This window comes from Salvelinus namaycush, chromosome 39 (genome assembly GCF_016432855.1).
Source record: "Salvelinus namaycush isolate Seneca chromosome 39, SaNama_1.0, whole genome shotgun sequence".
Lineage (NCBI taxonomy): Eukaryota > Metazoa > Chordata > Actinopteri > Salmoniformes > Salmonidae > Salvelinus > Salvelinus namaycush.
In genome coordinates, this window is record NC_052345.1 from 1,480,427 (window position 1) to 1,504,474 (window position 24,048).

Genomic DNA, 24,048 nt, shown 5'->3' on the forward strand with positions numbered 1-24,048 from the left:
ATTAAAATAAAAAGGCAGACACTTCACACCAGGAAATAATTACATTTTGGCAGTTTATGGTTCTTTGGAGGAGGGTTTGTGTAGCAAAAAAGGAAGGAAGTGTTTGTGCACGTGCAGGAAGAATTGTTCATTACTTTATTTTACAGAGTCCTGGTGCAGGCTTTTGTTCCAGACCAGCACTAAAACACCAGGACTGAAGAACACTGTTACAGGATGCTACATCGTCTATACAGGTAGCTGTGTATTTGCATAATCATGATCTAGGAGAGCTGGTGGTTCAAGACAAGAGGTTAGCTGGGTTGTGGAGTGTTTAATACCAAGCTGCATTATGACACTGACCAGTGGATGGTACCAGAGCCATTTATAGAGGCTAGAATATATGTCTCTGGATGGAACTAGCTACATTCATCTGTTTGCTACTTTCAGCCCATCCATGTGGTTCACATCTCCGCTGAGCTGTGTAGTGCTACATCCCAAATGGCTCCCTATTCCCTATTATAGTGCACTACTAGAACCCAGGTCAGAATTAGTGCACTATATAGGGAATAGGGTGCCATTTGGGCCGTACCCTAGATCTCCTACAGTACATGTCTGGGTCGTGGGCCTATTCACAAGACACCAAACGGCAGAAAACAAACTGGAACAGTAGAGGGACTACCTGAAACTTGTCCAATAAGAACTGTTTTCCCTGGTTAAAACGTTTCACTACGATGTGCACGAATGAATACAGGCAGGCAGGTAGGTGTGTAGTAGTCCATCATGGTTCCATGTCAACTGACAGCCTATTCCCTATCTCGTACACTACTATCCTCCATACAGTGCACTACTTTTAACCAGAGGCCCAAACTAGTGCACTATAGGAGAGTGTCCCAAATGGCTCCCTATTCCCAATATAGTGTCTTTTTTCTTTTTTTTTACCAGGGCCTGAAAAAGCTGCCATTTGGGACGTAACCAAAATGCAATTATAAATCATCAGTATTCCCAACGTTGATAGATTCGGCTTGATCTGCTCCGGGCCATGTGGTTCAGTTGCGATCGAGTGTTCGGTCGGTTAGCTCAAGTTTGTTGCGGTCAGGGCCGTTGTGGTTGCGGTAGGTGAGGCATACCCAGTCCAAAAAGCACTGCTGTCGGGGTGGTTCTCTAAGGGACCAGGGTTGTAGAGCTCCAGGGATCAGGGGGGTAGAGGTGCCGTGGACTCAGTCACCGAACACCGCGGTTGTGTGTAGCATTCCAGGGACCGGGGGGGGGGGTGAGGAGGTGACAAGTACCCGGTCACCGAGCACTGCTGCCGGACGTAGAGCTGGAGCCTGAGCAGGAGCCACTGGAGCCTCGGTCCTCATAGATCGAGATCTCTATCTGGACAAGATGGGGTTAAAGGAAGGAACACACCCCGATAGGGAGGGTCTATAGGGAGGGGCTGGGTCTATAGGGAGGGTCTGGGTCTATAAGGAGGGTCTGGGTCTATAAGGAGGGTCTGGGTCTATAGGGAGGGGCTGGGTCTATAGGGAGGGGCTGGGTCTATAAGGAGGGTCTGGGTCTATAGGGAGGGGCTGGGTCTATAGGGAGGGGCTGGGTCTATAAGGAGGGTCTGGGTCTATAAGGAGGGTCTGGGTCTATAGGGAGGGGCTGGGTCTATAGGGAGGGGCTGGGTCTATAGGGAGGGTCTGGGTCTATAAGGAGGGTCTGGGTCTATAAGGAGGGGCTGGGTCTATAGGGAGGGTCTGGGTCTATAAGGAGGGTCTGGGTCTATAGGGAGGGGCTGGGTCTATAGGGAGGGTCTGGGTCTATAGGGAGGGTCTGGGTCTATAAGGAGGGTCTGGGTCTATAAGGAGGGGCTGGGTCTATAGGGAGGGGCTGGGTCTATAGGGAGGGGCTGGGTCTACTAGGAGGGGCAGGGTCTACAAGGAGGGGCTGGGTCTATAGGGAGGGGCTGGGTCTATAGGGAGGAGCTGGGTCTACAAGGAGGGGCTGGGTCTACAAGGAGGGGCTGGGTCTATAGGGAGGGGCTGGGTCTATGGGGAGGGGCTGGGTCTATAAGGAGGGGCTGGGTTTATAGGGAGGGGCTGGGTATATGGGGAGGGGCTGGGTATATGGGGAGGGGCTGGGTCTATAAGGAGGGGCTGGGTCTATAGGGAGGGTCTGGGTCTATAAGGAGGGGCTGGGTCTATAAGGAGGGGCTGGGTCTATAGGGAGGGGCTGGGTCTATAAGGAGGGGCTGGGTCTATGGGGAGGGGCTGGGTCTATAAGGAGGGTCTGGGTCTATAAGGAGGGTCTGGGTCTATAAGGAGGGTCTGGGTCTATAGGGAGGGTCTGGGTCTATAAGGAGGGTCTGGGTCTATAGGGAGGGGTCTATAAGGAGGCGCTGGGTCTATAAGGAGGGCCTGGGTCTATAAGGAGGGTCTGGGTCTATAGGGAGGGGCTGGGTCTATAAGGAGGGTCTGGGTCTATAAGGAGGGTCTGGGTCTATCCAATACACACACACTGTACAAGATCCTTATTCTTGGGAGCCCACATGTGTTGACTCTTCATCTCTCTCGCTCCACCTCTTTCTCCCTCTCTTTAAATCTCCATACATGTGTACTGTTGACTCTTCATCTCTCTCGCTCCATCTCTTTCTCCCTCTCTTTAAATCTCCATACATGTGTACTGTTGACTCTACATCTCTCTCACTCCATCTCTTTCTCCCTCTTTAAATCTCCATACATGTGTACTGTTGACTCTCTCTCTGTCTATATTGTTTTTCTTCATCTCTGCCTTTTTCTTCATCTGTCTTTGTTTTTCTTTATCTGTCTCTCTCTCACACACACACACACAGAGCAGCAGTAGTAGCTGTAAGGATACGACCCTCATGCCCCTCTCGATGGGGTCAGTGATGAGTAGACCTCGGGGGGCGTAGATCTTCTCATTCTGCTCCTGGATGTACCCGCCTATCTTCTTCAACACCTGGGGGAGATTGAGAAAGAGGGGGGAGGAAAGGGGGAGAGGGAGAGAGAACAGAAAGAGGCGGAGAGAAAGAAATAACAAAAGAAGGGGACAGTATGACAGAAAGTAAGGAACATACACTACTGTTCAAAAGTTTGGGGTCACTTAGAAATGTCCTTGTTTTTGAAAGAAAAGCTCTTTTTTGTCCATTAAAATAACATCAAATTGATCAGAAATACAGTATAGACATTGTTAATGTTGTAAATGACTATTGTAGCTGGAAACGGCTGATTTTAATGGAATCTATCTACAGAGGAGTACAGAGGCCCATTATCAGCAACCATCACTCCTGTGTTCCAATGGCACGTTGTGTTAGCTAATCCAAGTTTATCATTTTAAAAGGCTAATTGATCATTAGAAAACCCTTTTGCAATTATGTTAGCACAGCTGAAAACGGTTCTGATTTAAAGAAGCAATAAAACTGGCATTCTTTAGACTAGTTGAGTATCTGGAGCATCAGCATTTGTGGGTTCAATTACAGGCTCAAAATGGGCAGAAACAAAGGACTTTCTTCTGAAACTTGTCAGTCTATTCTTGTTCTGAGAAATGAAGGGTATTCCATGCGAGAAATTGCCAAGAAACTGAAGATCTCGTACAACACTGTGTACTACTCCCTTCACAGAACAGCGCAAACTGGCTCTAACCAGAATAGAAAGAGTGGGAGGCCCCGGTGCACAACTGAGCAAGAGGACAGTACAGTTGTGGCCAAAAGTTTTGAGAATGACACAAATATTCATTTTCACAGTTTGCTGCCTCAGTTTGTATGATGGCAATTTGCATATACTCCAGAATGTTATGAAGAGTGATCAGATGAATTGCAATTAATTGCAAAGTCCCTCTTTGCCATGCAAATGAACTGAATCCCCCCAAAAAACATTTCCACTGCATTTCAGCCCTGCCATAAAAGGACCAGTTGACATCATGTCAGTGATTCTCTAGTTAACACAGGTGTGAGTGTTGACGAGGACAAGGCTGGAGATCACTCTGTCATGCTGATTGAGTTCGAATAACAGACTGGAAGCTTCAAAAGGAGGGTGGTGCTTGGAATCATTGTTCTTCCTCTGTCAACCATGGTTACCTGCAAGGAAACACGTGCCGTCATCCTTACTTTGCACAAAAAGGGCTTCACAGGCAAGGATATTGCTGCCAGTAAGATTGCACCTAAATCAATCATTTATCGGATCATCAAGAACTTCAAGGAGAGCGGTTCAATTGTTGTGAAGAAGGCTTCAGGGCGCCCAAGAAAGTCCAGCAAGCGCCAGGACCGTCTCCTAAAGTTGATTCAGCTGCGGGATCGGGGCACCACCAGTACAGAGCTTGCACAGGAATTGCAGCAGGCAGGTGTGAGTGCATCTGCACGCACTGTGAGGCAAAGACTTTTGGAGGATGGCCTGGTGTCAAGAAGGGCAGCAAAGAAGCCACTTCTCTCCAGGAAAAACATCAGGGACAGACTGATATTCTGCAAAGGGTACAGGGATTGGACTGCTGAGGACTGAGGTAAAGTCATTTTCTCTGATGAATCCCCTGTCCGATTGTTTGGGGCATCCGGAAAAAAGCTTGTCCGGAGAAGACAAGGTGAGCGCTACTGTGTCATGCCAACAGTAAAGCATCCTGAGACCATTCATGTGTGGGGTTGCTTCTCAGCCAAGGGAGTGGGCTGACTCACAATTTTGCCTAAGAACACAGCGATGAATAAAGAATGGTACCAACACATCCTCTGAGAGCAACTTCTCCCAACCATCCAGGAACAGTTTGGTGACGAACAATGCCGTTGCCAGCATGATGGAGCACCTTGCCATAAGGCAAAAGTGATAACTAAGTGGCTCGGGGAACAAAACGTATATATTTTGGGTCCATGGCCAGGAAACTCCCCAGACCTTAATCCCATTGAGAACTTGTGGTCAATCCTCAAGAGGCGGGTGGACAAACAAAAACGTACAAATTCTGATAAACTCCAAGCATTGATTATGCAAGAATGGGCTGCCATCAGTCAGGATGTGGCCCAGAAGTTAATTGACAGCCTGCCAGGGCGGATTGCAGAGGTCTTGAAAAAGAAGGGTCAACACTGCAAATATTGACTCTTTGCATCAACTTCATGTAATTGTCAATAAATGCCTTTGACACGTATGAAATGCTTGTAATTATACTTCAGTATTCCATAGTAACATCTGACAAAAATAACTAAAGACACTGAGGCAGCAGACTTTGTGAAAATGTATATTTGTGTCATTCTCAAAACTTTTGGCCACGACTGTACATTAGAGTGTCTAGTTTGAGAAACAGCTTCATTAAATAGTACCCGCAAAACACCAGTCTCAACGTTAACAGTGAAGAGGCGACTCCGGGATGCTGGCCTTCTAGGCAGAGTTCCTCTGTCCAGTGTCCGTGTTCTTTTGCCCATCTTAATCTTTTCTTTTTATTGGCCAATCTGAGATATGGCTTTTTCTTTACAACTCTGCCTAGAAGGCCAGACGTCTGGTGTCACCTCTTCACTGTTGACGTTGAGACTGGTGTTTTGGGCCTCAGGTTCTACTATGTGGTTCTACTGTGGTTGTAATATGTTTCTATTGTGTGGTGTTCTACTGTGGTGTTCTACGGTAGTGTTCTAGGGTTGTGTTCTAGTGTTGTGTTCTAGTGTTGTGTTCTAGTGTTGTGTTCTAGTGTTGTGTTCTACTGTAGTGTTCTAGTGTGGTGTTCTACTGTGGTGTTCTACTGTGGTGTTCTACGGTAGTGTTCGGTGTTCTACTGTGGTGTTCTACTGTGGTGTTCTACTGTAGTGTTCTACTGTAGTGTTCTACTGTAGTGTTCTACTGTAGTGTTCTAGTGTGGTGTTCTAGTGTGGTGTTCTACGGTGGTGTTCTACTGTAGTGTTCTACTGTTGTGTTCTAGTGTGGTGTTCTACTGTAGTGTTCTACTGTGGTGTTCTAGTGTGGTGTTCTAGTGTGGTGTTCTACTGTAGTGTTATACTGTGGTGTTATACTGTGGTGTTCTACTGTTGTGTTCTACGGTAGTGTTCGGTGTTCTACTGTAGTGTTCTAGTGTGGTGTTCTAGTGTGGTGTTATACTGTGGTGTTCTACGGTAGTGTTCTACGGTAGTGTTCGGTGTTCTACTGTAGTGTTCTAGTGTGGTGTTCTAGTGTGGTGTTCTACTGTAGTGTTCTAGTGTGGTGTTATACTGTGGTGTTCTACTGTTGTGTTCTACGGTAGTGTTCGGTGTTCTACTGTAGTGTTCTAGTGTGGTGTTCTAGTGTGGTGTTATACTGTGGTGTTCTACGGTAGTGTTCGGTGTTCTACTGTAGTGTTCTAGTGTGGTGTTCTACTGTTGTGTTCTACTGTTGTGTTCTACTGTAGTGTTCTACTGTGGTGTTCTACTGTGGTGTTCTAGTGTGGTGTTCTAGTGTGGTGTTCTACTGTGGTGTTCTAGTGTGGTGTTCTAGTGTAGTGGTTCTACTATGTGGTTCTACTGTGGTCGTAATGTTTCTACTATGTGGTTCTACTGTGGTTGTTTCTATTGTGTTGTGTTCTAGTGTGGTGGTTCTACTGTGTTTATATTGTGGTGGTTTAGCCCGGTCTCACCTTCTCATAGCGTGTCTCCATACAGAGGAAGATGAGGTAGGCTGTAGCGCAGGCCAGACATCCCTCCAGGTAGGACTGGCCTCCCATCTTCTCTGCCTCCGCATAGTAGATATTCAACCTCTTCACTGTGTCCTCAAACAACGGCCGCTCAATCTGACAGAGAGACACTCAGTTAGCTGTCTTTTCAGCCATTAGTGTGTGTATGTGTTAGACTACCCACCCTGCTCTCCAGCTCAGAAGGGAACTTGGTCTGGAAGCGGCAGGTGGTCCCTTCACTGTAGTCTCTCTGCAGGAACACCTTGTTGGCCAGAGATGCACTGTGCCTCAACTCTTGGAGGTTATGGAACTACAGGACACAAACACACATGCGAGCACGTGCGCACACACACCCACCCACCCATATTTGGGGGGAGAGAGAGGAGAGAGAGAAAGGAGTGTGAGGAAGAGAGGGGGAGCGAGAGAGAGATTGTGGATAGAATTCTAATATGGATTAACTTTCTGGTTCTGAGGAAGCAGTGTGTATGACTCACCATGAGAATAAAACTAAACTGCTCATTCGCTCTCTCTCTCACACACATACTCTCTGTTCAAGAGGTAATGTATACAAACAGTGGCTGATGTAGTCTTTAGAGGTATACGATGATAGAGGAGAGGTGTTCAATCAAAGTCTGTCTGGCGGTCCGTTGGATCACGGCCCAGACACAGTATCTCTCCTCTCTCTCTAACTGGTCTTCTCTCTCTGTAGCTCTCGTTTTCTCCTCTCCTTTCCCCTCTCTCTTCTCTCCCTTCCCCTCTCTCTCTCTCTCTCTCTCTCTCTCCTTTCTTCTCTCCCTACCCCTCTCTCTTCTCTCTCTCTCTCCCTTCCCCTCCTCTCTCGGTAGCTCTTCGTCTACCTCTCTCTCTCTCCTGACCATGCACTCTGCTACAGCAGCCGGATCATGGAAACGAGCCAAGAGAAGAAGGCCCAACATCACAGAACAGCTCACAACAAATCAATCTCTGTAAGAACAGGGTTAGAAGGCTCAATAGGCCAACGATGGCACCAAATGGTCGTTTCCCCCCCATAAAGAAGCTTGATGTCCATAGTTGTGGATTTATGTGTGGGGGAGGTGTGTGGGCCAGTCTAGTTTCTTGCTTTGGGAAACTAGTTTAGGCTATTATGGTTCGTCAAGCTTGTTTCCTCAATGTGTCGCTGAATGAAAGGCAGTTGGACCGAATAACGGAAATGAAAAGATCCGTGTAAACGCGGAGATTTTCTCTCCTTGACCTCAATGGGTTGCTGTCCACGGTGCTGATATCTCTTTAGTAGGTTTCAGCACTAGCACGGGCCAGCCTGCCTATACCGGATTAACGGCGGAACACTAGAGACAAAAAAATAAGAGCTCTGCTTTCACCAAAACAGCTTAACGGCACGAGGATTGCTTGTTTATCCCTGTTCTCGTGCACAAGTTGTAGCATAGGCTACACAGCCTGCCTTGGAAACGCTGTTTGTGATACAAAGAGAATTCCTCTAACGAACCTCTTCAGTCACGTAGCCTTCCTACGCCTTTTAATATGGCAATATAATGATATAGGGATTATATGATATTCACATACCATGTCGGTCAGGGTGACCGAAGAAGTGTTAACATTGACACGGCTTCCATTTCTAATCAAAGCAGACGATTTATTTGCCAAAATGAACCTGCCTCCCTGACCCGTTTGAGCAAATGTTATATTCGAAATTAACTTTTTATACGTAAATAAACAACTGTTGTGTTGATTTCTATCGTTGCTGGGTAACAGAGATTGAAATGATTGTATGCTACACAAACCTTTCTATCACAGGGCTAACCTTGCTGTTACTGACAAAGCCATTCAAACGGTTCAGAATATAGGTTACAACCCTCTCCACAAGGCTACCTGCTCATATGAAAGACAATACTGTATAACCATATGCCCATAGAGGTAAAGGGAAAGACATAGACTAACGAAGAGGATAGATTATTATATTCATTCTCACCTCTGTCGCCATGTTTCCATCTGACGGCGTAAGGCTACTAGGACGAGTCCCGGAGCTCAAAGCGCTTTACTGGGACACGGGGACGGGTTGGAGGGCGGGAGGAAGAGACGGAGGGGGAGGGCAGAGAGCGGCGGGGGTTGGGAGGACCTCACACGAGGGGGTAGGGCGCGGGGCGTGGTCTATATATCATCGCGTAGCACTAACAGTCGTGGCCAAAAGTTTTGAAAATGACACAAATATTAATTTCCACAAAGTTTGCTGCTTCAGTGTCTAGATATTTTTGTCAGATGTTACTTTGGAATACTGAAGTATAATTACAAGCATTTCATAAGTGTCACAGGCTTTTATTGTCAATTACATGACGTTGATGCAAAGAGTCAATATTTGCAGTGTTGACCCCTTTTCAAGACCTCTGCAATCCGCCCTGGCAGGCTGTCAATTAACTTCTGGGCCACATCCTGACTGATGGCAGCCCATTCTTGCATAATCAATGCTTGGAGTTTGTCAGAATTTGTGGGTTTTTGTTTGTCCACCCGCCTCTTGAGGATTGACCACAAGTTCTCAATGGGATAAGGTCTGGGGAGTTTCCTGGCCCTGGACCCAAAATATATATGTTTTGTTCCCCGAGCCACTTAGTTATCACTTTTGCCTTATGGCAAGGTGCTCCATCATGCTGGAAAAGGCATTGTTCGTCACCAAACTGTTCCTGGATGTTGGGAGAAGTTGCTCTCGGAGGATGTGCTGGTGCCATTCTTTATTCATCGCTGTGTTCTTAGGCAAAATTGTGAGTCAGCCCACTCCCTTGGCTGAGAAGCAACCCCACACATGAATGGTCTCAGAATGCTTTACTGTTGGCATGACACAGTAGCGCTCACCTTGTCTTCTCCGGACAAGCTTTTTTCCGGATGCCCCAAACAATCGGAAAGGGGATTCATCAGAGAAAATGACTTCACCCCAGTCCTCAGCAGTCCAATCCCTGTACCTTTTGGAGAATATCAGTCTGTCCCTGATGTTTTTCCTGGAGAGAAGTGGCTTCTTTGCTGCCCTTCTTGACACCAGGCCATCCTCCAAAAATCTTCACCTCACAGTGCGTGCAGATGCACTCACACCTGCCTGCTGCCATTCCTGAGCAAGCTCTGTACTGGTGGTGCCCCGATCCCGCAGCTGAATCAACTTTAGGAGACGGTCCTGGCACTTGCTGGACTTTCTTGGGCGCCCTGAAGCCTTCTTCACAACAATTGAACCGCTCTCCTTGAAGTGCCTGATGATCCGATAAATGGTTGATTTAGATGCAATCTTACTGGCAGCAATAACCTTGCCTGTGAAGCCATTTTTGTGCAAAGTAATGACGGCACATGTTTCCTTGCAGGTAACCATGGATGACAGAGGAAGAACAATGATTCCAAGCACCACCCTCCTTTTGAAGCTTCCAGTCTGTTATTCGAACTCAATCAGCATGACAGAGTGATCTCCAGCCTTGTCCTCGTCAACACTCACAGCTGTGTTAACGAGAGAATCACTGACATGTCAGCTGGTCCTTTTGTGGCAGGGCTGAAATGCAGTGGAAATGTTTTTGGGGGGGATTCAGTTCATTTGCATGGCAAAGAGGGACTTTGCAATTAATTGCAATTCATCTGATCACTCTTCATAACATTCTGGAGTATATGCAAATTGCCATCATACAAACTGAGGCAGCAGACTTTGTGAAAATTAATATTTGTGTCATTCTCAAAACTTTTGGCCACGACTGTACATTCCTTTCCTTGTTTCCTTTCCTTCTGGTAATACAAACTGATTTGAGGAGATAGGAAAGGTGGGAACAATATGGAGGAAGACAGGTTAAAGTAAGGAAGACAACAAAGTAAGGAAAGGAAACAAGGAAAGTAAGGAAGCTACTTCAGACTATTGAGATTCACCCTGGGTTGTGAGGAGGGGATTGGAAAGGAACCTGGAGCCTTCTGGCATGTGGTGGATTTGGGTTGTGAGGAGAGGAACCTGGAGCCTTCTGGCATGTGGTGGATTTGGGTTGAGTAGTGCCCAAAAGCGTGTTTTAGCATGGGCAGCGCCATTGAGGACCATTCTGAAGTAGTCAACTGGGTGTGACTTCCTATGGGTTAAGGAAGGATCACGAGTCCATCCAGGTCACCACGAGGGATCAGCTGATGAATTATACTCCTGAGCAAGCACTCCATAACTGCAGGTGGCAGTAAATCACCAACCTTGGCTTATTACCTGTTCAAACAACACAATGCAAGTGGCAGTGTGCACCCTTTCAGTTTGTTTACCAACTCATAGAAGTAGTAGATGAAGAATGGACTACTTCAAAATGGAGATGACCTCTATGGCACTGCTTAGCTCTCACAGACGCCATAATGGGACAGATACAATGTCTACGGTAGTGAAATGCCAACAGATGCACCAAACCTGCAGGGCACGCTCTCTTTTTAAATGTTTTATTTTTTTTAAAAACAGAGCTCTCTACAACTAGGCTGAAAAAAGGCAGGAAAAATATGCCATAAGTTAATTTCAAACATTCAAAATCACATTAGTTTATTGAAGCAATGAAGAGTAAACAAAATCCTCCATTCTGTCAAGATAATCAAATGAATGAATCAATAAATTGGATAAATATAAACTTTCAGTGGATTGAATATAGGTGATCACAATGGTAAAAGTGTAACATGTACATTCTTATGTGTCAATCTAAAACCTGTGCTGTGTTCAAATACTCATACCAACATCCTGTATACTACATACTTAATGAGTATATACTACATACTATTAGTTCATTTTAGAATACTGTAAACTAAGGGTATCCTTTCAGTTGAGTACTAGCACTTTGCCTGTCTACCAGAAATTGATGATGTTGCTATGCAACCTCTTGCTAGCTTGTTAGCATAACAAATGACTAGCTAGACATTTTAATTTTTCGGCTGTGTCCGTAAATTCAATATGGGGTGCGTTCGTAAATTCACCCATGGAGTGCAAGAGAGCGCTCAGAATGCGCTCTGGGCGTTCGTAAATCCAGAGTTGTCAGATTGTCCGTTCGTAAATTCAGAGCGTTTCGGTCTCGGAGCCCAGACTAGACACTCTGGCCAAGGAGTAGGGTTGATCCGAGCGTTCTGTCCTCACAATGGCAGTCAAGCTCCCAAGCTAACTGGCTAGCTACCTCCATTCACAAATGAGAAACCCTCACTCTGACCATTTTACTTGCCCTAGCAGAGCTGGTTAGGCAGTCAAGCACCCAAGCTAACTGGCTAGCTACCTCCATTCACAAATGAGAAACCCTCACTCTGACCATTTTACTTGCCCTAGCAGAGCTGGTTAGGCAGTCAAGCACCCAAGCTAACTGGCTAGCTACCTCCATTCACAAATGAGAAACCCTCACTCTGACCATTTTACTCGCCCTAGCAGAGCTGGTTAGGCTGTTTTCATTTTTTGCAGAGTGTTGGTGACTAACTGTGCTGCAGGCAACAATTTAATTACTTTTTTTTTTTTTTGCCAACGCTTACTGACACCGGCCATATTCAACCGTTTTATTCAGCTATTCTGTGCACTGGCACACAGATGAGAGATGCTCTGAAATCAGAGTAGATAGCCAGAATTAACAATGTCCATTGAGAACGCACAACGACTCTACCACTTAGCTAAGAATGATGTGAATAATCAAGTCAATATACATTGGGTGGTTAGCTAGATAGTTAATATACTGCCTGGCAAGTTCAATGTATTAGTAGCCAACTAACGTTAGGTAGCTAGCTAACAGACCGGTACATACTGCTGCGGTTCGTAAGGACAGCGTAGCTAATAAATTGTCAGCCAACATAACGTTTAACTTATTTGAAAAGTCATTACTTTATTACATTGCTCAACATTTTCTTAAAGCAATTCATTTGTATCTGCTCTCGTCGGCCATTTTCCTCAAATCTGAAAATGTTGGTGAAGCCACGCCCATTTTCTGAAGAATCGCATTATGGTTCCTAAAAGCACAGAAATAGTGTCCACTGCTTGTATACTTCGTATTTTGGTGAATTTAGTACGACATCCAGGAACTTTTGGCATACTATGACCAATAAGTATACTACATACTAAATTTACATCACAAATAGTACAGCTAGTATGAGTATTTGAACACAGCTCTGGGTTCCCTCTGGAAATCACTCCATGGGGTTAGGTTATGCTCCATGGGGATTAGGGTATGCCATTTAGCATCCTGTCTTTACATCCATTAAATTAACATTAGGACCAACATATAAAACCATTACATAATGGATAAGTTATAACAGGGTCAATCTATAGCATATCTTATACAATCCAAATACGCAGCCACGCACACACACACACACACACACACACACACACACACACACACACACACACACACACACACACACACACCTCAGCATTCTCAGGACCTCCATGACAGTACAGGATAAATCTCAATGCAACACAAGCTGATGGGAGTCTGGGGGAGCGTCCAAAATGACACCCTATATAGTCCACTACTGTAGACCAGAGCCTATAGGGAATCCCATAGGGCTCTGGGCAAAAGCAGTGTAATTTATAGGGAATAGGTTGCCATTTGGGACTGGTTCATCTTAATAACCCTTGTCACCTGGGCTAGAGCCAGAGAACCAGACAACCTGGGGTTTTGAACCACCCCCAGGGGGGGCTAGAGGCTGATCTGCCGCGGGCTCTACCCAGCCAAGGAGCTTCGAATCCTGGGTAGGAGGGGCAGTACCATCCCTGGGTCTCCATGAGTGGGTAGGAGGGGGTAGTCATTTCTCACTTGCTGAGGGTGGAGTTGCAGACAGCACAAACAAACACTGTCTCTCTCTGGGCATCTGGAGCTGGGAGGGAGGTAAAGAGACATTACATGAGAAAGGGGGATGCAGAGAGTGATGGGGAATGAGAGAAGGTGTAAAATAGAAGAGATAGAAATTTGTTTTTAAAATCAACTGATGTCTTCGGAGACCTTATTTATCATTTCAGTATAGAAATACCATAATAGCATGTTGTGTGTGTGTGTGTGTGTGTGTGTTTCTCTCACCTGTAACACCCATGCAGGCCTTGAGGACCTTGTAGGAGCAGCATCTGGAGCAGAAGCTGTTGCCACAGTTACTACAGCTCCGCTGAAACAGCAGAGGTCACAGAGGTCACGATGACATCATCATCTTTGTTATGTCCCAAACTGAACCCTATTCCAGGGTTGGGGCCAATTTGAAATGAAGTGGGTGAATTCAGGAAGTAAAGTGAAACTCTAACCCCAACCCTGTCCTCTTCCCTACATAGTTCACTACTTGTGACCAGGGCCCATAGGACTCTGTTCTAAAGTGGTAGATTATATAGCGAATAGGATGCCATTTGTGACCCACCCCAGGTTCCACACAGAGTTATTAAACAACCTACAGTATTACTTATGATTGTATTTATTGGTGGTTTAAAAACAGGTGTAAAGCTCTTACCCTTCTCTTCACCACTGAGAAGACAGCACTGCAGCTGGAACAGTTACCTTTGGGATGAGAGAGCAGGAAGGGGGGAGAGAGAGAGAGGGGGGATATTTAATTTCTATCTGAAGACTAGATACTAAACCCACCTCTTAAGTAGGGCTGAGGTGAGGAAGAAGATGATGAGGGATGAAGGGTAGACTGACCTGTGTTGTTGGTGGGGTAGCGTTTGCGTAGCTTCTCCGTCAGTTTGGACACCTTACTGCGGATTGGCTCGTTGCGACTCAGCAGACCGTTGTCTGAGGTGATGGAGATGGTGTCTAAATCTGACGTTGTGTCATCATCCTCCTGTAGGGGGGTAGAGAAGGTTTAAGCTCTTGTCTGAGGTGATGGAGATGGTGTCTAAATCTGACGTTGTGTCATCACCCTCCTGTAGGGGGGGAGAGAAGGTTTAAGCTCTTGTCTGAGGTGATGGAGATGGTGTCTAAATCTGACGTTGTGTCATCATCCTCCTGTAGGGGGGGAGAGAAGGTTTAAGCTCTTGTCTGAGGTGATGGAGATGGTGTCTAAATCTGACGTTGTGTCATCACCCTCCTGTAGGGGGGGAGAGAAGGTTTAAGCTCTTGTCTGAGGTGATGGAGATGGTGTCTAAATCTGACGTTGTGTCATCATCCTCCTGTAGGGGGGGAGAGAAGGTTTAAGCTCTTGTCTGAGGTGATGGAGATGGTGTCTAAATCTGACGTTGTGTCATCACCCTCCTGTAGGGGGGGAGAGAAGGTTTAAGCTCTTGTCTGAGGTGATGGAGATGGTGTCTAAATCTGACGTTGTGTCATCATCCTCCTGTAGGGGGGGGGAGAGAAGGTTTAAGCTCTTGTCTGAGGTGATGGAGATGGTGTCCAAATCTGACGTTGTGTCATCATCCTCCTGTAGGGGGGGGGGGGGAGAGAAGGTTTAAGCTCTTGTCTGAGGTGATGGAGATGGTGTCCAAATCTGACGTTGTGTCATCATCCTCCTGTAGGGGGGGGGAGAGAAGGTTTAAGCTCTTGTCTGAGGTGATGGAGATGGTGTCTAAATCTGACGTTGTGTCATCACCCTCCTGTAGGGGGGGGGAGAGAAGGTTTAAGCTCTTGTCTGAGGTGATGGAGATGGTGTCCAAATCTGACGTTGTGTCATCATCCTCCTGTAGGGGGGGGGAGAGAAGGTTTAAGTTCTTGTCTGAGGTGATGGAGATGGTGTCCAAATCTGACGTTGTGTCATCATCCTCCTGTAGGGGGGGGGAGAGAAGGTTTAAGCTCTTGTCTGAGGTGATGGAGATGGTGTCCAAATCTGACGTTGTGTCATCATCCTCCTGTAGGGGGAGAGAGAAGGTTTAAGCTCTTGTCTGAGGTGATGGAGATGGTGTCCAAATCTGACGTTGTGTCATCATCCTCCTGTAGGGGGGGGGAGAGAAGGTTTAAGCTCTTGTCTGAGGTGATGGAGATGGTGTCCAAATCTGACGTTGTGTCATCATCCTCCTGTAGGGGGAGAGAGAAGGTTTAAGCTCTTGTCTGAGGTGATGGAGATGGTGTCCAAATCTGACGTAGTGTCATCATCCTCCTGTAGGGGGGGGGGGGAGAAGGTTTAAGTTCTTGTCTGAGTTGATGGAGATGGTGTCCAAATCTGACGTAGTGTCATCATCCTCCTGTAGGGGGGGGAGAAGGTTTAAGTTACTAAAGAGCAGTTAAAGGATGCAGCTTTGTGGGAACTACCAACCATAGCCCCTGCTCCCTGCTCCTCCAACACCAACCCCTCTCTTTCATGGTTTAGGTGGATGTGTTTCTCAACGTCAACAGCAGGGGGAGTCGAGAGCACACAGGCAGCAAAACCCCACTAACATAAAACCACACATCCTCCAAGGCAGGGGTGTCCAACTCCTTCCATGGAGGGCCCAGAGTCTGTTTGTTTTGGGGGTTTTCCTGTCCAATTAAGACCTACACAACCAGGTGAGGCCAGTTCCTAACTAACCAATGAGCTCAATTCATCAATCAAGTCAAAGGAAGGAGTGAAAACCTGCAGCCTTGGACCTCTGTGGAATGAGTTTGAAACGTGCTACCAGACATGCTCCAGATCAGTTGTACAGTTCACACCCTTATGGTTAAGGTTAGTGTTAGATGAGGCTAAGCTGATCCTAGATCTGTGCCTATATATTGCCCTGAAAGACGAGGGCTGGTACACCTCAGGCAAGAAACGTATTGGGAAGGGGCGGGGCACCTTAAGCTCCGCCCTCAGACATCATTGCACCTGTCTCCGTAGATGGGCTGGAAGCCAATCAGCAAAAGACCTCACCTGTATTCATAACAGTCGCAATCACACCCTATTTCCATATAATATAGTGCACTACTTTATACCCATGTCCCTATAAAATAGTGCACTACTTTATACCCTAGTCCCTAAAATATAGTGCACTACTTTAGACCCTAGTCCCTATAGTATAGTGCACTACTTTATACCCTAGTCCCTATAATATAGTGCACTACTTTAGACCCTAGTCCCTATAGTATAGTGCACTACTTTTATGAAATCAAAATTGCAAGATTGTTATAATACTGTAATTGCATCAAATGGTTGTTTTATGCAACAGAATAGAGGGTTCTTATAATATTGTGTCTGTGTGAACTGAAAGTGGGCCTCTGGGAGATTTAACACTAACAGGAGATTTATGTCTTTTGGGTGATAAAACCTAAAGAGACCGCATTCCAGAGCATCAGTTAATGTTTCTGTTCTCTATGGTACCAGGGAGAGATGACCCCAGGGCCAGACCCTGGTCTGTACACAATGAGAGATGACCCCAGGGCCAGACCCTGGTCTGTACACAATGAGAGATGACCCCAGGGCCAGACCCTGGTCTGTACACAATGAGAGATGACCCCAGGGCCAGACCCTGGTCTCTACACAATGAGAGATGACCCCAGGGCCAGACCCTGGTCTCTACACAATGAGAGATGATTATCACATCCGGCCGGTGATTGGGAGTCCCGTAGGGCGTTGCACAATTGGCCCAGCGTCGAGCGGGTTTGGCCGGGGTAAGCCGTCTTAGTGCACTACTTTTGACCAGAGCCCAACGTAGCATGGGATGGATGTGTCCTATTTGCATCCTTACAGTGAAGTGCACAACCATGCTAGAAACACACATCACACAATACACACACATTACAACACCACCCTTGGGTGTGTACTTAGGTGCAGTGACCAGCTCAGAGCATGCTTATCCAATGGTTTGCTGGAATAATGCAGAGACGCCCAGACTACATTGAGAATGAGGCCTATTGTATGAATGATGATTAGTGCTTTAAAAAGGTTTGCAAAATTCAATTAACTTTCCCAAAAATCCTGGTTAGAAGATTTGCAGAATCAGGAGGTAATAAGCAGGAAATCCAGGAATCCTTGAACCAGGAATTCTGGAAAACCTGGTTATCTGTGCTATGATATTAGTGCTATATATCATGATATTAGTGCTATATATCATGACATTAGCGCTATATATCATGACATTAGTGCTATATATCATGACATTAGCGCTATATATCATGACATTAGTGCTATATATCATGACATTAGCGCTATATATCATGACATTAGTGCTATATATCATGACATTAGTGCTATATATATATATAATGACATTAGTGCTATATATATATAATGACATTAGTGCTATATATATATAATGACAATAGTGGTATATATAATGATATTAGTGCTACATATAATGACATTAGTCCTATATGTAATGATATTAGTGGTATATGTATTGACATTGGTGGTATATGTGTATTGACAGTGGTGTATATATATGTAATGATATTAGTGGTATATGTAATGACATTAGTGGTATAGATGTGAAGTTATAGTCCTGATGTCATAATGGTAACATAACCAGTGATGGTAACAACAGCCCTAAGGTGTATAGACATTCCACTACCCATGCAGACAGGACCCAACCGAGGTGTGTACCCTATACGCCCCCCCTCCCTCTCACCACAAACAGGGTAAGGGAAGGGGGTGAACTAGACTTACCACTAAAGCCAAGGGAGTCTCCTTGTTAGGATGGAGAGGAACACACACACACACAGGAGCAGATTACACACACAACCCCCCCCATATCTATCTAACACAACCATTTTTAACACAAACACACCGCATCTATCTAACATGAACACGGCAGAAACACACTGTGCTGTCTGAGATAGTAATATTGAACTGGCCAGCTACACTAGATGCATAACGTCTGCAGAGCACGAGACGCTTCACCTCCATGAAACCTGGTGGTCTATTTCTATTGTGTCGATGTGAACGTGCAGCTCACTGAACAATATGATGAGGTGGTTAGAGCTCTGCTCACGTCAACGTTACGCTTCCAGTGTAGCAGCTAATAACAACTAGGGTTCTCTCCACGTCCTCGTGTAGCTCCTGTGCAACACACACCACTGCAATACACACACACACACACACACTTACAGGTCTTTGACCACGGTCATGACGTCGTGTAACACTGAACTGTCTGAGATAGTCCTAAATATTCAATTCAAATCACAATTTATTGGTCACGTACACATATTTAGCAGATGTTAATGCAGGTGTAGCGAAATGCTTGTAACACACACACACACAACTTAGTAACTAGGCTGAGTAGTTGAACTGTCACAGAACTTTATCATACATAAAAACAAAAATGATTTGTCGCAATTGTTAATGTGTCCTGTTTCTAATGCTGTAATACCACAGCCCGACAGACAGGGGGAGCCACTCACCTGCAGGGAGATAGGGGGCTCCTGAGTCAACTGAGAGGGGAGGTAGGTAGAAACAGAAAAGGAAATGAATCATCAGAAGGACAGGAAGTTGTCAGCCAGCGACAGAAGGAAGAAGGATAAGAAGCTGTGTTCCAACACAATCTTTTTCCTTCTGATTTGACAATGACATGGACAGGTCAAAGGAAGGTGGGCCTAGTGGACTCCTTGGTTTCTCCCATCCTACCATGTTAGATCTGTGAAAACTTAGTGGATGGAATGGAGGCAGTGTTCAAACAGGGCCGGAGGGAGAGTGGTGCAATTGCCAATAAAGTTATATCAAATCAAAAATACATGGCCTAAGACCTGGCCAAAGAGAGAGGTCAGGATGAAAAACCAGTCAGATAACAAGACAAAGGAATAAAGTCGAGATAACGGATGATTTAGTTTTTACCTCGATGGCATCTTTGAACTCATCATCAGGCTCTGCCTCCTCAGCCTCCTCTACGCTGCCCGGGGACAGGTCCTACACACCACACAATAATGATATACATGTACGTTACATAAGAGGATTATTGCATAACACTGATCTGTAATGTTTTAATGTACACCATTAATCCAAATATACACACTATACATATACATCCACCCCTTCCTCTCTCTCTCTCTCCCTACCCCTGTTTCTCTCTCCCTCCCTCCCTCCCCCCATTTCTCTTCCCCCACCACTTCTCTCTCTCTCCCTACCCGTTTCTCTCCCCCCACCACTTCTCTCTCTGTCCTTACCTCCAAGCTGCTAGCAGTGGGAGTCCGGTCCAGGCTGCCGCAGTCCGGTTCTGTGTGGTCCATCTCTCCTTCTGAGGATGGGTTCTGGCCAGACTGGACCACCTCCCTTAGGTCCAACACAACTACACACACAGAGGGAGTGGAACCAGGCTGTTAGAACACAGAACCAACACTTGAGTGTGTGTCTGCATGTACAGTACCAGTCAAAAGTTTGGACACACCTACTCATTCCAGGGTTTTTCTTTATTTTTACTATTTTCTACATTGTAGAATAATAGTGAAGACATCAAAACTATGAAATAACACATATGGAATCATGTAGTAACCAAAAAAAGTGATAAACAAATCTAAATATATTTGAGATTCTTCAAAAAAGCTGTCATCAAGGCAAAGGGTGGCTACTTTGAATAATGATTCCATATGTGTTATTTCATAGTTTTGATGTCTTCACTATTATAATACAACGTAGAAAATAGTAAAAAAATCAAGAAAAACCATTGAATGAGTAGGTGTGTCCAAACTTTTGACTGGTACTGTATGTGTGTGTACTAACCCCTGCAGAAGTCTCGGTTCCACAGGAAGAGGGCAGTAGTGAGACAGGCCAGCACCCAGCACACAGGAACAGAATACAGCAGCATCAATACAGCTAACAGGCCACCATAGAACCTGAGAGACAGAGAAGAGAGACGGAAGAGAGGGATAGAGAGACAGAGAAGAGAGACGGAAGAGAGGGATAGAGAGACAGAGAAGAGAGACGGAAGAGAGAGATAGAGAGACAGAGAGAGGAGAGACGGAAGAGAGAGATAGAGAGACAGAGAAGAGAGACGGAAGAGAGAGATAGAGACACTCAGGCACACACAAACAACCCTAACCAGTCTGTCGGGCGCTTTGTAAGTACAGATAAGATGTGTGATGATATCTATGGTGAATGTAGAGTGGCTGAGTTACTGTCCTGGAGAACAAGGACACACACACAGTGTTGCTGACCTGGAGGACTCAGAGTGGCTCTCCCAGTACAGGAGCTTGTAGACAGACTCAGCAGACAGGCAGGCATGAGACAACAGGTCATCTAGCTGCTTTAACCTGTGGACACACACACACACACACACACACACACACACACACACACACACACACACACAGAGGGAGACACCCGGACACGCACATGCGTGCACGCAAACAGGCACACACACAGGGATAGTAAATAAATTAACTTGGTTTTATAAAGTGGAGGGCCAAACTCACACACACACACACTCACTCACTCACAGGTCCTTGACTTCCAGCATGGCGTCCTGTCTGGTGAGCTGAACGTTCTGCAGGTCCTTACGATGCACCGCGTGGCACCGCCTCTTCTGTTGCTCCGCATCCGAAGCCCCGCCCCCACACCTGTCCTGCAGGTAACCCAGGGCAGCCGGGGCAGACACCCCCAGAACACACACAGAGAACCACCCCACTGGAGGGCAGGAGAGAAACTGACTGTCACATGTGATATATATCACATTATTATACACACTCAGTTGTATGTGGTAGTAGTTCATATAGCAGTGTGTGTGTTAACCAGCATTAGCTCACCTTCACTCAGAGTGAGGAAGAGGATGTTGAGCAGTACACAGACCAGTAGTGAGCACAGAGGCATCCTCCACCTGCAATACACCACACAGTCATACTGACCTAGGATCAGTTTAGCGTCCTCAAGTCCTATCCTCAACCATTAGGGTGGAGGAACTAAAAACTGACCTCCGATCAGTGTCTAGGGTAAACACTGACTCACCCCAGTAGGTAGCAGGCTGTACAAATCACACACTGACTCATGGCTATACAGTAAACCAAATAAGATGGCATGTATCTACAACTACACCCATTAGAGCAGGGCTGGAGCAAAAGCCTCACCTGCAGACCAGCTCCACAGCCCAGATCTAGGAGCAGCATACCCTCCCTTCATTAGCCAAGTAGGTAGCATGCCAGCTCCACAGACCAGATCTAGGATCAGTCTACCCTCCCTACATTAGCCCAGTAGGTAGCATGCCAGCTTCACAGCCCAGATCTAGGATCAGTCTACCCTCCCTTCATTAGCCCAGTAGGTAGCATGCCAGCTCCACAGACCAGATCTAGGATCAGTCTACCCTCCCTACATTAGCCCAGTAGGTAGCGTGCCAGCTTCACAGCCCAGATCTAGGATCAGTCTACCCTCCCTACATTAGCCCAGTAGGTAGCATGCCAGCTCCACAGCCCAGATCTAGGATCAGTCTACCCTCTCTACATTAGCCCAGTAGGTAGCGTGCCAGCTCCACAGCCCAGATCTAGGATCAGTCTACCCTCCCTACATTAGCCCAGTAGGTAGCGTGCCAGCTCCACAGACCAGATCTAGGATCAGTCTACCCTCCCTTCATTAACCCAGTAAGTAGCATGCCAACTCCACAGCCCAGATCTAGGATCAGAGCTTCATTAGCCCAGTAGGTAGAGTGCCAGCTTCACAGTCCAGATCTAGGATCAGGGCTTCATTAGCCCAGTAGGTAGAGTGCCAGCTTCACAGCCCAGATCTAGGATCAGCATACCCTCCCTGGAACCATTAGGGTGAAGAAACTCAAATCTGACAGGTCAGTGTCTAGGCCCATAGGAAACCTCATCCTACTCCCTTCACTAGCCCAGTAGGTAGCGTGAATCAGTCTACTCTCCCAAGTCCTATCCGTTATCACCATTGGAGAAACTAAAAACCGATCTTGGATCAGTGTGTAAATGTATCCTCTCACCCCAGTAGGTAGCGGGCCAGCTCCAACGTATCAGTGAGCGGCTCCAGAAACAGCGCCATCCTCTTGTAAGACACCACCATCTTGAGCAGGTCAAAGGTCGCGACCTGGCGGGGGCCAGGGCTTCCCAACTCTGAGGGTGACCCTGTGGGGGAGCCGGGGGTGTCTTTAGGGGGCAGAGACACCAGGGTGTCGTCCCCCCTGTCACCCACCCCCGGACCACCCTGACAGGGGTCCTGACATGCCCCTACTCCAGGCTTCATCCCGACTAGAGGGGAGAAGGGGAGGGTGGGAGAAAGGGGGACAGAAACAGAGGGGGTAGATAAAGGGAGTGAGAGACACAGACAGACAGAGAGATTATTTATCTTGCTCCTTTGCACCCCAGTATCTCTACTTGCACATTCATCTTCTGCACATCTACCATTCCAGTGTTTAATTGCTATATTGTAATTACTTCGCCACTATGGCCTATTTATTGCCTTAACTCCCTTATCTTACTTCATTTGCACTCACTGTATATAGATTTTTGTTTTTTCTACTGTATTATTGACTATGTTTTGTTTATTCCATGTGTAGCTCTGTGTTGTTGTATGTGTCGAATTGCTATTCTTTATCTTGGCCAGGTCGCAGTTGCAAATGAGAACTTGTTTTCAACTAGCCTACCTGGCTAAATAAAGGTGAAATAAAATAAAAAAGACAGAGAGAAACACAGAGAGACAAGATAAGATGTTAAGATTTTATTTTCATGTCCGTCTTTTGCTCTAGCTAGCATTTCCTGAATATGTTACGCTGTGCAAACACTCACTCACTAACTAGCTATCAGTGGAAAGAGGAAGGGGGCAATCACGAACCTGGACGATCAAAGTAAATCTACCATACCTGATTTAAGGACGATTTAATCATTGATCGTCTAATGCTACTGAGAAACGACTTGTGTTTGGCTGACATGAAATGGGTGGGTCATGAAACAATATGACTGCAACAGGCCACACACTACGTTGTTAAATATGGGTTCTATATCGCATGTTGATGAAGATACATTGTTGTCACACATAGCTAGTGTTTTCTAACGTTAGTGTCTAACGTTACACAACAACAGCTGTCATCCAAATCGCATGTAGCCACCTGGCGAAATTGTAACTTAAACTAACCAGCTAGTGATTGACATAACATTAACATGTAATATTTGCAACAATCAATATATATGACTAATAAGACAAGAAATGCAACATTACCTGACTAGCAGGCAAAGTGTCAAAACCCGTAGTTAGCGACTGTGAAAGCAATCCTTGATCGTCAACACGATAGGATCTGAATGTAGGAAGAGACGCGTCACACACACCCGTTTAGACAGTTTTCGCAGTCTTCTTGTTATGAAGTCAATCAATTGTTTTCGCTTCTCAAGTCGATGTTATTGAGTTGACGATGTTTTGTACTGTATAAATATTTGCGAAAGTATTTGTTTTAAGCAAATAATGCCTGCCTGCTAGCTGCGAGAGAAAAGTAATCGCTTCCGCAATAAAATCCGACTGGCTAATAGAACGCAGAGCGAACCGATGAGGGAGAGAGTAGATTAAAGAAAATATCGTAGCTGTCAAATCACGACAATCTGAGGTCCATTTGTTGGGGAAATTATGAGCTACATCACTCATTTCTCTCTAAATGAAATATTTTACTAAGATACTCACCCAAAACGGTGTTATGAAAAATATAATAGTATTGACAAAAAGAGTGACTAGTTG

General features: G+C 45.9%; 2 protein-coding genes across 2 annotated transcripts; both read right to left on the bottom strand.

The window, feature by feature from the left end:
• Window positions 1-1,272: 1,272 nt before the first annotated feature.
• LOC120032448 (golgin subfamily A member 7B-like) lies at window positions 1,273-8,572 on the bottom strand. The gene is made up of 5 exons (XM_038978553.1): window positions 8,561-8,572; window positions 6,779-6,904; window positions 6,559-6,711; window positions 2,842-2,943; window positions 1,273-1,356 (listed from the first exon to the last, which is right to left on the bottom strand). Exons 1-5 carry the CDS (start codon window positions 8,570-8,572, stop codon window positions 1,273-1,275), a joined length of 477 nt encoding a protein of 158 aa, XP_038834481.1.
• Window positions 8,573-12,390: 3,818 nt separating this feature from the next.
• On the bottom strand, window positions 12,391-23,833 carry LOC120032834 (protrudin-like). The gene is made up of 12 exons (XM_038979037.1): window positions 23,542-23,833; window positions 22,310-22,574; window positions 21,132-21,202; window positions 20,826-21,012; window positions 20,544-20,639; window positions 20,110-20,222; window positions 19,557-19,678; window positions 19,228-19,299; window positions 14,214-14,355; window positions 14,026-14,072; window positions 13,611-13,692; window positions 12,391-13,410 (listed from the first exon to the last, which is right to left on the bottom strand). The coding sequence occupies exons 2-12, from the start codon at window positions 22,567-22,569 to the stop codon at window positions 13,346-13,348; spliced, it is 1,257 nt and encodes a 418-aa protein (XP_038834965.1). The 5' UTR covers window positions 22,570-22,574; window positions 23,542-23,833; the 3' UTR covers window positions 12,391-13,345.
• Between the last annotated feature and the right edge of the window lie 215 nt (window positions 23,834-24,048).

Coding starts and splice junctions, on each gene's coding strand:
- LOC120032448 (XM_038978553.1), bottom strand. Junction 6,712..6,778: donor CTTCTGAGCTGGAGAGCAGG/GTGGGTAGTCTA, acceptor TCTCTCTGTCAG/ATTGAGCGGCCGTTGTTTGA. Junction 1,357..2,841: donor TCGAGAGGGGCATGAGGGTC/GTATCCTTACAG, acceptor CATCTTGTCCAG/ATAGAGATCTCGATCTATGA.
- LOC120032834 (XM_038979037.1), bottom strand. CDS start 22,569: ATGAAGCCTGGAGTAGGGGCATGTCAGGACCCCTGTCAGGGTGGTCCG. Junction 21,013..21,131: donor CTTCCTCACTCTGAGTGAAG/GTGAGCTAATGC, acceptor CCTGCCCTCCAG/TGGGGTGGTTCTCTGTGTGT. Junction 19,679..20,109: donor GAACCGAGACTTCTGCAGGG/GTTAGTACACAC, acceptor CTGTGTGTGTAG/TTGTGTTGGACCTAAGGGAG.